At 40.4% G+C, this 17,610-nt stretch overlaps 1 protein-coding gene across 7 annotated transcripts in view; it reads right to left on the reverse strand.

The window, feature by feature from the left end:
- Nucleotides 1–17,610, reverse strand: part of ASPH (aspartate beta-hydroxylase) — a 584,233-nt gene that overhangs the window by 465,052 nt on the left and 101,571 nt on the right. For all 7 annotated transcript variants that reach the window (XM_086965790.1, XM_086965792.1, XM_086965789.1 and 4 more), the window contains one exon: nucleotides 14,288–14,356. In XM_086965790.1, coding sequence (XP_086821916.1) covers nucleotides 14,288–14,356 — 69 coding nt within the window. The remainder of the gene's footprint in view (nucleotides 1–14,287; nucleotides 14,357–17,610) is intronic.

A 17,610-nucleotide genomic window follows, 5' to 3' on the forward strand; every position in this document is an offset into this window, starting at 1 on the left:
GCTTTCTAATATAAGCTTACAATGTAATGCATGACATTTTGCAGGTTAGTTTGGTTCCGTAGAAACAGACAACATGCAGGAAGAGATGCGGTGTTAAATGTTGGTTTTTTGCTTTCTTTCTTTTTACTTTTCACTCCCTTCGCTCACTGGATTTTTCTAAAACAAAATATGAAAATCAAACCCTCATACAACATGCCACCACAATTCACTATTACAGCACAGACCCTTTCTAATGAGTCATAGTACTGCCTTCCACAAGCGAAAGAAGAAAGTGATTTGAAAAACTCTGTTCATTGGGTCTCTCCCTAACAAGGGGATGAACCTTTAATTCCAGACTTAGCACGGGTGCTGAGAATTTTATTACCTAAAACTCTTTTAGGGTCTGCCGGATAAACAATCTAAACCCGTGGCTGATAATGCCATTCTAAAGCAGTGTGTTTACTTGCTTTAATGAAACCATCGAGTTCATCTTCAATCGATACTCGAGTTCATCTTTAATCGGTACTTTTTCACAGGACGACATTTTTTGCAGATGCCCATCAGAAATGTTTGGAATGCCTCCGTCAAAAGGCAAGCACTGTGGTATATTGACCACTTCCTTATAGCTTGCCTGAAAACTCAAGGGAAAAAGTTGCAAAACACGCTGATACATCTGTATCATGAACAGCATTAATTAATCATGGTCCAATCACTAGGCCACACACAAAATGCACAAAGGCGAAATCCAGCCACCACTGGGTTCCAGGTATATATTTATAAGCAAATCCTTAAAACTAGATTATACTAGTTTGCATGGTACTAAAAAACTCCATAACCCCATTAAATTCGCAACTGGAAAAATCTCTCAGACATCTCTGGTGGAGTACCAGTAATGTAACACATGCCTAAGATTATAGACACCTAAGCTTGATAGGCAGCAGCACAATTGTAATGTGCGTTTGATGCACTGCACTAATTTTGGCCCCCTGACTTGCCCTACACAACAAAGACATACCATTTCAGAGCCTGGCAACATTAGACTACTGCTTGGTTTGTTGTAGCTTTAATATAATTTCCGAAAAATGAAACACGACTGTTCTTATAAGCATCCCTCTGAAGTTTTTTTGTTCAGTGTTACAAGGGGGCTTATCACGAGCTCAAGTGGAAGCTCGGAAATTGTTTATCTGAACTATTGATTCCTATGGACTTGTGGAGTGAAGGATAGCAGAGAGGATGTTCTGGCCAGCAGTCCATCTCACCAAGAAAAAAAATAAGAGGGTGCTAAAGAATTGTAGGTTATGACAACAATAAGACAAGGGATGACTGAGTCACAACATAGGTGAGATCAAGGAAATTAAAACACAATATGCAGATATAATTGAGAAAACAAATCAGGTCACTAGGGCATGTTCATTAACCCCTTGTATGCCGATGACGGAACCGCTCCGTCATCAGCTGCGGTGGCGCTGTGCTGATGACGGAGCGGTTCCGTCATGGCCCGCCCGCCGCTCAAGCGCGGCACGAATTCCGCGCCTGCGCTGAGCATTCTATTGAGTGGGCGGGGCCATGACGGAACCGCTCCGTCATAAGCACAGCGCAACCGACGCTGGTGACAGAGCGGTTCCATCACCAGCATGCGCCCGCCGCTCTTCCGCCCTGCCCCCTTAGCACTGCTGCGGAATAGCGCCACAGTGAAGGGGTTAATTGACCACTTTAGCAAAGGGTAAAATCATTTATGAATGCTCACAATGTTCTCTCCCATTATCAGTATTCACTAATTGAAGACCTTCAAGAAAAGAGCCAACAGTGAGTAGGCTCTATGTAGAAATTAAGTATACAGACAGAATTTAGCATGGTTTGTTTTCCTACAAAATGTAGTACTGCGAAAATGCATGTTTGCCACCTAAACAAAAGGTGGCCATGTTGGTTAAATCTGGAATAAAGTCATGGGGTACAACCATGCTTACTTTTAGAAAGACGATAACTATAGGCCTCTACTCAGTTATTCAATGGAACATAAAGAACATAGTAACATTTTTAATTCTCTGCTTCATCTACACCAGGGTTCTTCAATGTCGTATTTGCCTCACTCTAATGCAGATCAGTAATTTAGCTTAATGTCAAGTTAGTATTGTTGAGAGTCAATCTTGTAGGTAACCGCTACAAAACAGACTAATCAATAGTCCACTCAGGATCTGTATAGCCACGTTAAATCATTTTGTCTTCGCAACTAGGACAGACCTACTGTAGAAATTCGTTAAGTTGCCTAAATTGTCCAGCTTCACAAATTAGTTTATTAAAGGTTGCGACTATGCACAGCACAAGAAAGAGCAAGGTGCATATCCCTGAAAGCTATTTTTCACAATCACACACAAGTCCTTGGATAACTGCCTTGTCTGTGCTCATTTTCGAATTTTCAGCTCCCACTGGTCAAGACTGCGCTGTGATAGACTACAGCAACGGGAACTTCCTGAAGTTTGTGAACGTCAAAGATGAAGTGGCACAGAAGAGCCTCGAAATTGAACCGGATGGTTTCCAAATTTTAATATCTGAAACAGCTGCAGCTCTGACTCAGAGCACGACATAATACAAAGAATAGTATCTTTCCCAAATCTATCAGATGAGGCTGCATGAAAACACACCAACATCCTACCCTCCTCACTGCCCGAGCTCCAATTTTCTTCTACAACATGGAACCTTTGACTCTGGCCAAAAGCAATTAGATTGTCTACAGGTTAGTGTATCCACACCTTTTCCTCAAGCCTACAAGTCTCAGGACCCATATTAATATACCACTATACATGACATTTCGATGAGAATTATACATTGTCAATATCATTGACAGTGAAATGCTTACATTTTATATTAATATTTCAAAGCATGAATAATGATGACAAAATGCATTGAAATAAAAATTTCAATTTTTTGGTATGAAAAATACCAATCAGTGTCTGTATGTACACAAACCTATGGAAGGTGGAGTTTGGGGTGCAATGTCAGTCTGACATGCTTGAGGATCTTGTCACGGGGAACAACACATTTAAAAGAACATCTGATGTGTCAAAGCAGTTTCTGCGAGTGCTTTGATTTTGAAACAACAAAGTTATGTGATCCAAACTGCACCAACAGGATTCTGAATTGGGACACGAACAAATATGATTTTATAGCAGAGCTTGTCCGGCACCCTGATATAAATCCAAGTTCAGTTTTTTTCCTGCAGACCCCACAGCTATTAAACTTGCATTTTTCTAGAAATGTAGAATTTCTAAACTGCATGCTTGAGGTGAAATACCGAATTTCTGCTTTTGAAGGGACTAACCATTTATAGAGTACTCAAAATGAACGTATGTTTTCCTCTCAATAGCAACATCATAATAGGAGAAGTTCAGAATATCTTCAGAATATCTTTGTACTTAGCACACCGATAACTATGTAGAAAATAAATCAGTCCAATTTCAATATGAACTTCAGGCTGGGGTAAAAAAAAAATGTACTAAAATTAGCTGCACTGCTCATGCTTTAGTATGCTTAAGTTGAACCCTTATGCTGAAGTTGCTTTTAGACATAAGGCAGAAGCTGCAAAACCCGTTGGGGCGAAAACGACTGGTTCTATTTTTTTACTTCCGCATTTACAAAGTCGTCTTATCAGCAAAGGGCTTGTGGTTACTAGTAACATCAGAGAGAGTATGGCTTGAAGGAGCACGAATACCAGCCATTTCGGAAGTACTTACAACAATAAATGACTTCACAGACACCACGAAGACAGTTGCCGCAGCCAAGCCCTTGATGCTGATCAAGGTTACTCACAGGGTCAGATACTGATGCAAACTTATTTTAGAAGCATGGCCGTGAATTAGCTATGAACTACTTGGCATTGTATCTATGAAGGTGATTAAACAGTTCTTGAGTAGCAGCGGTTTCATGCTTTTTTTTTTAAGGGCAGTTTTTTTCCAATCTCCAATTATCATCAAGGATGTCCACCACTTATTTGGTAACTACGCTTGAGAGAAATAATTTAGTTAAATTTGAATTAACTTATCCATTGAGCTCCTGGTCAGAGAAAAAGTATGCTTTGTTGCTGAATTCTATCTACATTTAATACAAGAATATTTTTTTACCTCACGCGTCACTGCACTAACAAATATCTGTAGGATGAAAATTAAAGGTAGATTTTTTGTTTTTCGAGATAAACGCTTCTATAAGGTGTGGTGGTATAAACACAACCGTACTTTCCTAAGATCTCATATACTTAAATACCAAAAAACGACGTGATTTAATTTATGTAGATTTCTAAGCACTGGTGAGACGAAGCATTAATGAGTAAGCTTCTAGTTGATGTTGCAATCTCTGCACTCTTGACCCTAAGCTCCACAGCTAACATTATGTTAGGTTATGTTACTTCAGCTTGCACAGATCACATACACCAAATTGTCTCCTGGCACGAGGTAACTGTCCCAGTACGGCTCAGGAAACTTAGGAAACACTAGGAGCAGTGACTGAAAATCTGACTTCACCCATCCTAAACCTCTTAAATTGGGCAAATCCCCAACAGGTGCAAATGGGTGGATGTGAGATCTCTGGTGAGGAAGTACTTATGGATCCTAGATTTAATAAATGCTGGACTTTTCATGTGCAAGGCTTTCAAAATAGTGCAACATGTTTTAAATGCAGATCTCTGTGCAACTGGGAGCCAGTGAAGTCCTTTTGTAACTTTAGAAATATGGCAACCTTTGGGGGAAAGGATAAATCGGCTGAGCCACCTGGTTTTGGATCAACTGAAGTCTCCGCATAAGATGTTTAGAAAGAACCAAGTAAAGAGTTGGCGCAGTCAATTCAACGTGACTGATTATGACCTGAACCAAGGTGTCGTGGTAAGGAATTTCTTGATCTTATTTCTGCGAAGTAGGAAAAAGCAGGAGGATATCAGTGAGCCAAGTTGTGGTTTCAGAGATAGATCCTCGTCAATTGTAAAAACACATAATGGATTCGCACAGAAATATCTCCAAAGCTAACTCGTACACAAAAGAAAGCATGTCAACATACGCTGTACCCTCTAATGTGCCTGCATATGTATCCTGGGTGTATCTTCCAGACCCTCAACATTTGCAAAAAATCTTCTTGGAAGAGGAAACAGCCTAAGTATACATATGTATAAGTTGGGGTTTAGGGGTGGATAAGATTATAGGGTGGGAAGGGTGCTTTAAGCTTTTGATGTGGGTAGATGTGTAGAGTGGAAAGGCATTTTTAGGGTTTAGAGGTGATAGGTTGGTAAAGGAATTGTTATGGTATGGGGTGGGTAAAGGTGTAGGTTGGTATGGGCATTTTTAACGTTTGGGGAGATAAGGGTATTTTTTGTATATATGAGTTTGTGTTTCACTCCACTAACATATGCTTACCTCAAGTTGTAATGGCATGCGCGGTAAAGGTATACGAGTTGGAAAGGCATGCATGGTTAAGGTACTACGTGGTAAATGATGCATGGTAAAGGCATGCTTTGCATTGTCATAGAGCCCTTGGAAGCACAGTGTCAGGGTAGGAAGATGAAAGTGCCTGTAAATAAAGAGCTATGCGAGTGGGACTCCACAAACAGGCAAGTAACTTATTGTTGTCATTGCGTCCAGCATGGAAGCAGGGAGTGGCAACAGCCATCTCTATATTCATCAGACAAATGTGTTAAGTGCCAACTGCCTAAGCTCCACGCCAACTTCTAAACATCCATTTAGGGAGCAGTGCCTGAAGAAAACAAGGGGGTTCAGTCACTCCGGTGGGAAAGTGAGAATGGTGTCAACAAGCTCATAACTAAGAAAAGTTACTGAATGTCTCACATTTCTGATCAGGCAATCATGTGTGACATTCAGATGAAAAGCACCCAAATGGAATGAGATTTAAATGTCAAAGAGGCTATTCAACTATGGCTTAATGGACAAAGCTGGCAGAGGTCTTCCTTACTGATAAAGCTCATTAGTGGAGACCAAACCCAATAAGACTACAAATCTCTTTGCGGCCCATGGGAAACAGCAATGCAACATACCTCTTTAATGCTATACTGTAAATTATTCTGGTACTCGTAAAGATAAGATAATTCTCAAGTAGCACTAGAAAGACAAAAAATGTCTCAGCTCATTAGCACATAGAAAATCTACCTTCCATATTATCAGGTAAAAGAAAAGGTTGCTGCATGTTCAAACTGGGTTCAGAAAAAATACCTACCACAATATTAAAATGGCAACAGAATGTTGCAGGGATGTGGAATTCCTATAGCCCGATGCCCAGGACATTGTTTGGGGTCAAGGGCAACAAGTTTTAATGTGTATTTTGTCCTTGGGACAAGTAGGCTTAACTCCCTGCAGCACAAACCCTTTGGCTGCCAGTTTGCAGTACCACATTAAGGGTCAGGGAAGGGCACTGCCTGCAGTGGAGTTAATATTTGTGTGCATATGTTATTGTTGTTCAAATTTGCATTTATGGTTCATTAATTTAAAGCCTTTATTATTAGGGTGAGCGCTCAAAGTAAATGTAAATTCTGACTGCACTACTGACAGTGGTTCCAGTATAAAAATGTGTACACGGTTTCAAAGTTTGGCAATATGAGGATATGTATAATGCTCCCAGAATGCGCTCTGATTAGATGCAAATATTTGGAGAAGCTTGAAAGCAAGATTAATAATTCTAAGCTTTCAATATATAATGTTCCACAAAAAATTAAAGAAGGGAAAAAAACATTGCCAAACTACTGTAAAATTTCAGGTACCATTTCTTTGCAGCATCATTTAGTAAAATGTGTTTATGCATGCTAGTATTTCCCAAAAATATTTATATTGCAAAATCAGTGTAACCAGTTTCCATAAGATTATGGAAAATATTAAAATAAACAAGCATTGGTAAAGCAAGTAGGTCTGAAATTGGTGGCCAACTTTTTAGTTTTGGCAGTGCGTGACTTGTTTTGCCATGGTTTTTGAAAAACCTTATTGATGCGAAAGCAGCCTGGCCCTCACTATTATACAAACATTGGCAACAGCAAAAATAGTTTTTGGTCTCAAAAAAGCACACACTGCCACATTAGTTAGTGGCACTGAACAAAACTACTTTGTGTGCCGATATGCTCCTTGTGAAAGAGCAGAATGCTGTCACTCACAGTGAAGCCAGCAGATACAGAGAGAGAATTGTAATAAACCCAAAAGGTCATGGTTAACTCCAGACCAAATTAGGGGCCCAATTAAAAGTGCACCCACGGTATATTTCCTTGCAAAGTGCAGCTATATGGCTTTCATGAATTCAAAAGAATTTACAGAAGTAGGGCAAGAAATTGTACACCATGAAAATATTTGTGAACTGCATTTTAGCATGAGCAAATATGCATGTGTAGATTTGCTTATGCGGAAACCTGAGTATTTGCAAGTTAATTTTCCCTCTAACCACTTTTTTCCCAACTCTGGAAGAAGATTTACGTCTGCCATTATCAGGAGTACATTTTCCAACATTTCTCAGTTTGGGAAAAGATTACAGAAGAGTTGTTGAAAACCCTTAAAACACGCCATCACAATCCAACAGTGTGGAGCTAATCTGTTACTTCAATTCACCCTGAATTCCTGAGCCCCACCTACATATCTTTGGCGCTCTAATTTACATGCAACTGCCCGGACACACCGCCTACGGAAGTATGTATTATCATGTAACCTATTGTGTATTGCTTTATACCCTTTTTCGCTTTATTGTACTGTACATTTGTATTAATGTATGCTTTTTAAGTCTATTTTTTTGTATTTATTTAATACTGAAACACCCAATAAAAACCTATTTGAATTGAAAAAAGAAAACCCTTAAAACATGCAAGTAAGTAGGTTTTCACAGACTCAAAAGGCATTCCAACCCTGGAACTATTGCTTACCACTACTTCAGTTCCAGTATGTAGATCTGCCGAAAAGTAGCAACATAAAGGGATTGCTAGTATTAAAACACAACTATGGTATGAGCCCTGGCATAATCAGAGAGGCTATAAGAGAGCTCCTATATAATTAGATTGCTCCCATAATTTGTCGCCGCACTACATGGCACCAAAGGGACAAGTGGATTTTGTTACAGGACAAGTAGATTTATAAAGCAACCTGCCCCATGGAGAACGAGATATTTTAATAAATTCCACACCCCTGATGTTGCCATCAGAATAGTAACCAACATTTTCTATGAACAAACAATATCTTGATCTTCTCCTGTTTATTACTGGATCAGAATGAAGTGCATTAACTGGATTACCCTCATCATTGAGGTATAACAGAATGCCATTACCTAGGCCTAAAAGTACTAAGCTTCTTTAGTGCGCAATAGCAAAAGCAAAGCAGATCTCTCTTAAACTGCAACCCGGCAAAGTACTTAATAATGAACTGCATTACTGGTGAATAGTCAGACAGACCAGAAACAATACTCCGAGCATAGGGAACCAAGTGTTCAAGCTCAGAAACAGATCACAGGAATGAACAATCTGGATATAAGGAAAGTTGCACCTGAATTTGTCAAATAGCTCTGGGGTGATTTGTGCAGACGGAAAAGCATAAACAACATTTTCGTAGACCAGTGGGATTTCCCATGTTGCAATCTAACAAAATTATTTCAGTTCCGATTTATGTATGCCCATGGAAAGAGGCTGCATGGTCTATCCATCTCCAGACTTGTGCCCTTTACCAATCATTTACTTCCATAGGTTCATGAACAAAACATGAAACGGTGTTTAGCCGAACCAAAATCCTCTTGGACAAGAGCAGGAGCAATGTCTTGAGAATCATGAAGATTGCCATTGACTTAGGATGTTAGACAGCTGTCTTCCCTTGATTACTATCCACTTGCCTAAAAGAAGCCTGCCCGCTTTCTGATCTTTTTTGTTAGGCGCCTTGACACCTTCGGGTTTTAGTTTGCGCGATACAAGATGCAAAATAAATAAATAAATAAAAGCCTGAAACAACCACAACAGTTATGCATTTGAGTAGACCTAGGACCCTGAGGGGAAACCATAGGAGTATGTTTCTCCAAGTCCAGACTAGAGCAAGATTAAAGGTCTACAAAATAAGGATTTTCTTTGTCTCTAGATAGGCGCAATGAGCCCTTTGGGGAATTAGCTCCTCCTGTAACCTCTCTTGTCCAATAACTGCAAGTCTTATCTAAAAAGGCAAATTAAAAAGAGAGTAGACAGAAACTACTGGACAGAGATGAATAGACTGCCCCAAAAGTGGAGCTCTGTACATCACTACTCTTTCTTGGAGAAAGGTGTGGTAGTTTCAGGATAGCTCCCAAACAACAAGTGTGTCTTTACTGCTGTAGATAAGATTTGGATTAGTACTGATACAACTAAAGCAATAAGAAGTCTCCTAGATCAGGCAAAGCTGTGCACTGGGTGACCCAAAGAGGAAGTTACCAAAACGCCACCTAGACATGTATTTTCTAATCATACACATGAATTGCTGCTGCACCCAGGACCGATCTGACCATCTTGAATTCTCAAGTAGCAGAGACCAATTTAAGCTTTAGAGGTCCCGAAATACACAAACTCCTATCCCCTTCCACATTAATGCATATTAGTAGAAGTTCTCCTCTTTCTAAACTTCAATAAGCCCCTCTTGAAGGCATGCAAGTCTGCTTGACATCTTGCAGTAGGCACAGTAGAAAAAGTTGTGTTATATAAAAAGGTTATCTGTACCTATAATCGTTCACTAACGTGAGTCCTGTGCATAAAGCATTCCACCCTACAAGAGTTTTGACTGGATGAAGTCAGACAGCCACAGTGCGTTGAGAGGTGTTGCCTTGTATTTAGTATGCCATAGTGAATTATTTATTTAAAGGGGGCATCTGGGAATCCTTGGTAAATCTTTTTTTTTATATAAAAGGCACCAGATTAGGGAAAAATGGATTTTTTGTGAAGGGGATTAAGTTGGGCTCCACAGTACACTCCTCCATCTTTAGTGTACAGTGGCAATTTGGAATGACAAGTCTGGCAGTCTAGCAACAGGCACGCATAACCTGAAAATCGTGAAGATTAGGAATTCACAGCAGTGGGGCTTTGTTTTCTAAATGGCAAGCCTAGATATAGCAGTTGTGAACCTCATGATGTTCTGCAACACAAAAGAGGCCTTTAAGTCTTGCTTCTACATGCCCACTTCTTTTTCACCCCTGCTGTTTTTGCACTAGGTAAATTTCAGCCTCTGCACACCTTTCCTAATGTAAACTCAGCAGTACAAAACAGAAGGGTATATTTCGAAATCATGCAAGAGGCCTTGTTCAGCACCGTAGTACTATGAACAACAAAATAGTTTAGCATGGAACTTCATTCCAAGTTAATTAGCCTTGGTCGTTGACGTCAACACATGGTCAACAAACATGAATATTTAAATTGAGCTGCACCTCTGCCACTGACCGGAAAAGGGTAACCCCCCCTTAACCTAATCCAGGCTAATAACAAGCCACACAATAGACAGGAAAAAGGTTTGTGATCAACATGATCAATTTGGTGGTAGTTTTAATCTATAGGAAATTCACAAAACATTAATATACTACATGTTATAGTAAAAGAGAGGGTGTTTTTCACAATCGAGATTTAGAGCAAAGGGCAGGTGACGGTATAAAAAGTTACAGGCTGTACTGAAGGCAGGCCTGGCGGGAGGTGGGGGGAGGGAGGAGGTGAGGGGAAGGGAGGGGGGGGGAATGTGACCTCTTAGTCTCTCAGGCCCATGCTCTTTAAAGCTACTCCAATAGAAAATGGCATGACCACAAAAATAAGGCTCCATGTGAGGCAATCAGTGCCACTATTTCTCTCTCATGAGTTGAAAGAATGCCGTCAACGTAGGACATCCCCAGAACAATCAAAAATATAGGCTTACATCTATTTAAATGTAAGGACGGAAAAAGAATGGTGACAGGAAGCATACAAGGGAAGTGCATTGAACTACAACTAGGGTATGGTATAAATGTGCAGGCAACTTTGACCTCAGTGCATAGTGCATACGGTATCAATGGCAAATTGGATTGGGGGTGGGAGGTGTTGCATGTACAGTTATTGCTTTTTTTATTGTATCTTTTTTAACAAAAACTATTCCTTCAAATTTCAACTTTGAAAAAACATCTCTATGACACCAATGTTGAGGGAAAAGAACTAACAAATCAAAGTCAGCGCAGAAAAAGAACTGAATAGATATATAAAGCATATAAAAAACTGCAAAAAATCAAGTTAAATCACCCAGAATACAGGGGGATCACACAGTTTGGCCAACATCATTTCGCAGTATATGGCCCTGAACAATTTAAAGATGGATTATCTATGCCATCATAACCAAGCACAGGAGTTTCAAGAGAAATTAAGTTGGATGAAAACTGCAAAGTAGAATGAGTGCCATCCTTTCCAAGAGCTTCGGATGGCTTACTCAGGACATGCAAGGTTCATAATTGGTCCAATATATAAGTAAACAATTTACTTTCAGAAGGCACTTAACTGAAGAACTAGGCAACACTGTGGAATTGCCTCTCCTATGTGCTTGAACCTGCTCAGTAACCCAAAGAGGAAATATTTCCTCAAATTGACCCAAAACACTGCATCTGCCACAATGCAGTGCTGCAGTGACTACCGTGATATCCTTTACAGGGCCATGCGTCTTAAAAATAACAATATCTGCATTTGTTAGTATGTCACCCACTACTTTCAAAAGCAGGGGTGACGTGGATGTTTAGGAGTATTCAAATGCACACCATTTTTAAAGCATTCATAGCCTTCCTTATGATTTTTGTTGTACGGTTAATTTCTCTCTTCTCTCTTTGCCTCAATATTCTCCCATCTGTTCAGCCTGATTGACTGGAAGAATGTTGTTTGATGTCATGGAATGTTGGTGTGAGGGCTTGGTGAGAGTGTCAGCTGAGGATGAGATTTTGAGTAGAGGGAGACTGCTCCTGGTGGGGCTACACTACTATCTTTCTTCCATCTGATTTACCATCCTACTATCATCTTACTACATCTATAATTGAAACTTAATGAAGGAACTACTTGGAACCTACAACTTGTCTGCATATGGATTTTCATACTACAACAATATTCTTTTTAGCTATCAATCCCCCAGTACATTTTCTCCTAAATGGGGGTTTTCCTTTTAGATTAACAGTAAACCATTTAACAAGAACTTACTATCCTTGCAGCAGAACTGCCCTTTGTGGGTTGGAGAAGATAATGCCAGTTACAAACAAGCAAAGGAACATCCATAGCCATAAGCCCCAACATTTGTTTGCACTGCGAGTGTGGGAGGGAGCCCAGGGCATTTAGGAAAGGGTTGTGGTAGGGCAAAGTGCCTGACAAATTCTAAGGGACCAAACAACTAGTGTAACAGGATCATCCAGCTCTGATGTCTCAAAGCATGGCCAACCCACATATGTGGTAACATCAGCCCAAGTAGTATTAGGGACAGGCGATGGGGGCTGCGATTCTGAACTCTACTCCCCCGGGCTCCGTATCACTACTGTTTTTTGTAGCTGTGTATCTAGTAATGATTTTATGTTGCTTTACAGAAAGCCATAATAAAATAGGTTTAGAAAGACCGTCTGAAGAAATGTTCAGCACAACGGAAAGCATTCAAAAGGCCACAAACACTTAGGTGCAGCTTTGTTATATAATATTAGGCATGCCTTAATACAAAACACAAGCCAAAAAAATGAAAGTGGCGCTCACCTGCCTTGTGCATTTGATCAGTTCTCAAGGGTACCAAACCTTCTCTTGAATCAAATGAAGTGTTTGTTAATGCGCATGGCAACTTGGTGCAACCGCAGACCAATGACCCCACCGTGTATCAAGGGCCAGCCATGGAACACGATACACCTCACCACACCAGGCACATGTGTGTAAGGAAAGATCATATGCCTTAAGTTTTTGAAATGGAAGAAGCTAAAGCTTGCCTGAGGAGCAGAAGCTGTAGACGTTTTTCAAACAGCTATCTTTTGGAATCTTTTTATGGCAACGAGTACAGTTTAATATTCATTCAAAAACTTCATGTCATGTTCCACTACTGTGTGGGTTTTCATATCCAATAATTTGCAGTCTTACAATTAAGGTGATCATTAAAATACTTTTTCAAAGTCAGTATCATCAAGCACTAAATTTGACCGGCTTTAAAATGTACCCTTTACCGTGACAGTTCTGCAACCACGCAAAGCAAACGTAAGGCATCTCAACCAAGTGTTTACTGACGAAGGCTGCAGTGCAGCGACATCCACTGAAATGTTGACAATGTGGCAGCTTTTGCATAAGACCGGTTACGTTCATCTTTGCAATGAGGTGAAGGTCTTAAATACGTATACTGTACCTTGCGTTGCATACCACAGGTAACAGGCCTCTTGAGTACCTAGGACGCAGATTGCAGGCTTATCATAAAAAACATGTTTTTCATAGGATCATCTGTTCATAGTCCTCATCGGTAAAGGACAGTATGCAGTAGGGCCAGATTAATGACAACACAGAGCTTTTCAAATCTCTGTGACGTAACAATTGTTCCATGTACAAGGTCGCCTTTGAAAGGAATGTAACTAGACTGCGCTTGCTACACATCACCGTTGACGGTACAAAAAGAGGACAATGTAAATGAGGGTTAGAACAGTGGGCATCTCAAAACAAATGTATGCGAAGCATTAGGATGTTACATGTAGTCCATGAACCTCAAGTGTTCAGTTGTAGGGCAGTTTGGTGGATGGTCCAAGGTATTCAAGGTTCCAGGTAGGGATATTAATTTAATGTTGTGAAGAATACAATGTAACAGAGAAGGGTACGTTTTCTAAAATGTTAAAAATGCTTTAAAGCAACCAGGCTCACTTCACTGCCTTGTTGATTTCACTCCAAAGGTTCCTGAAGATGGCCTCAAAGAATCAGCCAAGTCCTCAGGAAACTTTCAGCAATACCGTGGGGCTAAATATTCAAGACCGTCCAATCATAATGTGTTCTTGGTGGAAAAGAGCAACTATTTAAAATATAAATATCACCTTAGACATTGAAAAACCAACCCATTTATCATATAAGGACACAAGGTGTCTCAAGGGCCCACCCATGTAAAACAAACATGAAGAATGTTTCAGAAACCTGTCAGCAAAATAGTCAACAGAAAGACTGTTCGATGGGTGAGGATGTAAAAACACAAAACAGTAATGCGAGCATCATCATCACAAAAGAAACAACAAATAGCATATTCTCTATGTATTTTTTATGGCTGGACACAAGAAAATATTTAAGTAATAAACGTCATCTTAACTAAAAAAAAAACACAAGTAGGCATAGAAATCTAAAAACTATACTTGCCTAGCAAAATCTTGGCATCATCCACATCGAAATCCCCGTCTCCATCAGCATCATAGACTCCAAGCTTGCCTAGAGGAAGGGTGGAGGGACAAAGTCATTAAATGCATTGCACGGAATTGAAATTAAATGTAACACTTCGTAGCTCTGATGAATCACAGATCCCATCTCTTTCAACAAGATCACATTGATGGACAAGAGTTATCTGCTTGGTCTTTTATTAACTGTTTTGTTCACACATAAATCCTATTTCTAGGGTTTATGCAAACTATTGTTTTACGCAGCATAAAAAACAAGCAAAGCCAATGGGTCTCGCCTTTGTCAATACCTTTTAGCAACGCAGTATCAGTCCCAAAAAAAAAGGTGAGAGGACAAGGCAGCATTTTATAGGGGCATGCATGCTTGAATATGATTGCATACATATGCATGTGCCAAATGCAGGGAAAGAAACACTATACGGAGCAGCACACGACAGAGTCACATGGAGTGCGAATATTTGGCGGAGGAGGAGCGCACAAGGGAGAGAGCTGCTCTCTCGTGGAATGCTTATCCAAATGAAAAAAAAGAGCTCCTAACACTGACAAGTGAAACACCAAAAGACATCCAAACAAAAATATGGTAAAAAGGTTATGCTCCAGGAAAGAGAAACACAAAAGATGGACACGAAGGGCAACAAGGAACGCCACTGAATAAGAAGCAAGCAAATAGGAGTGGCAATAAAGGGAACTAATGGTAAGAAAGGGGCAGTCTGTATAGCCCAGTGCAAGTTCTTGGTTAGCTGCCAATAGGTCTTTTGCAACCATGGCATGGCTCTCGACTCTCAATTTTCAAAGATCGGTCTCTGGGATCTTATGACTGCAATTGAAGGCAATGCATGTTTCCAGCCAATCTTTCCCATCTGCTTAAGAGCCAGTGGAAGTGGCCACATATCTGTGCGTACCCTACGGTCTGGTATGTTAATCTTGGCCAATAGAGAGACCACACACTGTGGTAATAGGGCAAATCAATGGAAATTCTTAATGGTAATGCCTTTCAAAAATAAATCTTTCACCTTCTGAAAGCAATACTTCTGTAATTTGTCAGAAAGCATAAACAAAAGACTGCAAGGAGGTGACGTAGTTTCAGTGTCACAGGCCAATGACAAAAGGTATGGTTAGCCACAGATTTCTCAATCGAGAAGCAGGGTGTGTGGGGCATGGGCATTACTACAATGCAGATGGAGGGAAAGGATGATACCAAAAAAGGTGTGTCAGACATGTACAAACAGGCATTCATACTGTTAAAATGAATGCAGCAGAGATGTAGGTCCCCTCCACTCGTTAGGTAAAAGTATATGAAAGGCCAGGGACATATGGAAAGAATGTACTAGTACACATGCCTTGAAGACCTTGATTATAGAAGCGATTATGCTGATCGAGGGAAAACTATTTTGGAAAGATAATTATTCCATGCAACATCTACTCCTTGAAAGCCCAGCAAAAAAACGTATTATTTTACTGAGAAGCTACACAGGGGGCAAGGCTGATTTCAGCAGGAAAAAAAGAATCCAGTAGGGTGTTGCTCGTTATAGTTCTGTCCATCTCGTCTCATCGGCATCTGCAGTGAAATTTCCTAACACAGGAAGAAACCTGTCTTCCATGTTTGTAACACACATCTTTATTGACAGGACTATGTAACAAATAACAAACTTGCCCATTATTAACAAACACAATTGCATGACACCACAGCAATGAGGACGACTTAAGCAACATTGTGCTCTGTGAATTACAGAAGCTATATGCCATATCTGAAGATCATCATTGAAGACTACATATTAAAAAAATTGCTTCATCTCATCATGGAAAGTATAGTTGCAGTACAATCTTAACACCTTCGGTGCTCATGACGAGCTGAGCTCGTCATGAGGCACAGTGGCGCTGTGCTCATGACGAGCTGAGCTCTTCTACCTGTTCGACCTCTGCTTATTTGTATTTGTTTTATTGTCTTTGCTTATTTGTCTTTGCTTATTTGTATTATTTGTTTTATTGCCTTACACCTATTTGTACTGTTAGCTCTACCGACTTACCTGTTTTGGCTATGATCATGTACCCTCTCTTTGTAAAGCGCTCTGATATCTGCAAAGATCTTGTTCGCGCTATATAAAACTTTCAAAATAAAATAAATAAATAATGAAAAAGGAGCTCTCTAAAGGAGCTGGTTGGACAGTGATGAGCAGACAGGCATGATAGAGAAACACCGAGAATGCTAGTGTTTGAAACTTCAGCCCATCTATCCATGATGTCTCCACATTGGTATATGGCCATGAGGTGTTTATGAATATTCATACTCTACTCCTCAAGCACAACCTACATCTTACATTGATTATGTGTGACAAGGTTTCCTGTTGCAAACAGGTTTGTTGAAATTAGGCAGGACACGTTTCCATCACTTTTTTGCCCCCTTGACATTTATCAGTTTTGGTCTAGAGAACTCGAACAAACAATAATAATAAATAAGTGAGGTGGCTTTCAGACCACCATCTTCATCTATTGGTGTTAAATGGTCATTCAGAATTTGCTTCTGCCCATCACAGCGTACAGCATAGGGCAATGGGTCAGCACATTTCAGCCGTTTCCTGCCTTGTATTGTCAGTGATGGCACTTTTCCAGATTATGAAACACACTAACCCCAGGGAAGCCTAGGGGCGGGAACTAGAGGCATGGGGCACTAAGAGCAGGCAGCCTCCAACATCAAATGTTTACCACATAGGGTCCGCTCCCAGTAAAGTGACCAAGGTTTTACAGTGTTAAAAAGGGTAGGGACATATCACAAAACGTTACGGACTGGTCTCGCACACCACCAGGTGTCATACTTCATCATTGGCCAGTCCTCGCCCTCCAAAAACTTGGTTTGAGGGAGGGTGGGCATACACCCGACGACAAGGATGCACTTCTAAACTAAGTAGGGGCCCGTGAAAGAGTGAGTGATTTTTTAAAAAGCCAATTTAGTTGCCTATTATAATTTAATCGGAGTGGCAGCAATATGGTATTTAAAATCAAGTGGACGGTGTGTTAGGGATATAATTGTCCCCACACCGTTATATATGTGATGGTCGACATGTTTCTGCCTTGTGGCCTGGTCGGGTCCATGGCATTCATCAGGACCATTCTTACCCTGTCGCAAAGAGTAAGTACCACTTTGTGGGGTGACCAATGTCACTGTCTACACAATGAATCCGTGCTCTGGCTCTAAGCCACGGGGCAGGGAAATTTAGGCCCCATAGGAGGAAGTGAGGGGAAGACCCCTGTTCCTAAGGGTCTCAGGGTGCGTCTCCCGTGATAGCACCT

This window comes from Lissotriton vulgaris, chromosome 4_1 (genome assembly GCF_964263255.1).
Source record: "Lissotriton vulgaris chromosome 4_1, aLisVul1.2, whole genome shotgun sequence".
NCBI classification, from domain to species: Eukaryota; Metazoa; Chordata; class Amphibia; order Caudata; family Salamandridae; genus Lissotriton; species Lissotriton vulgaris.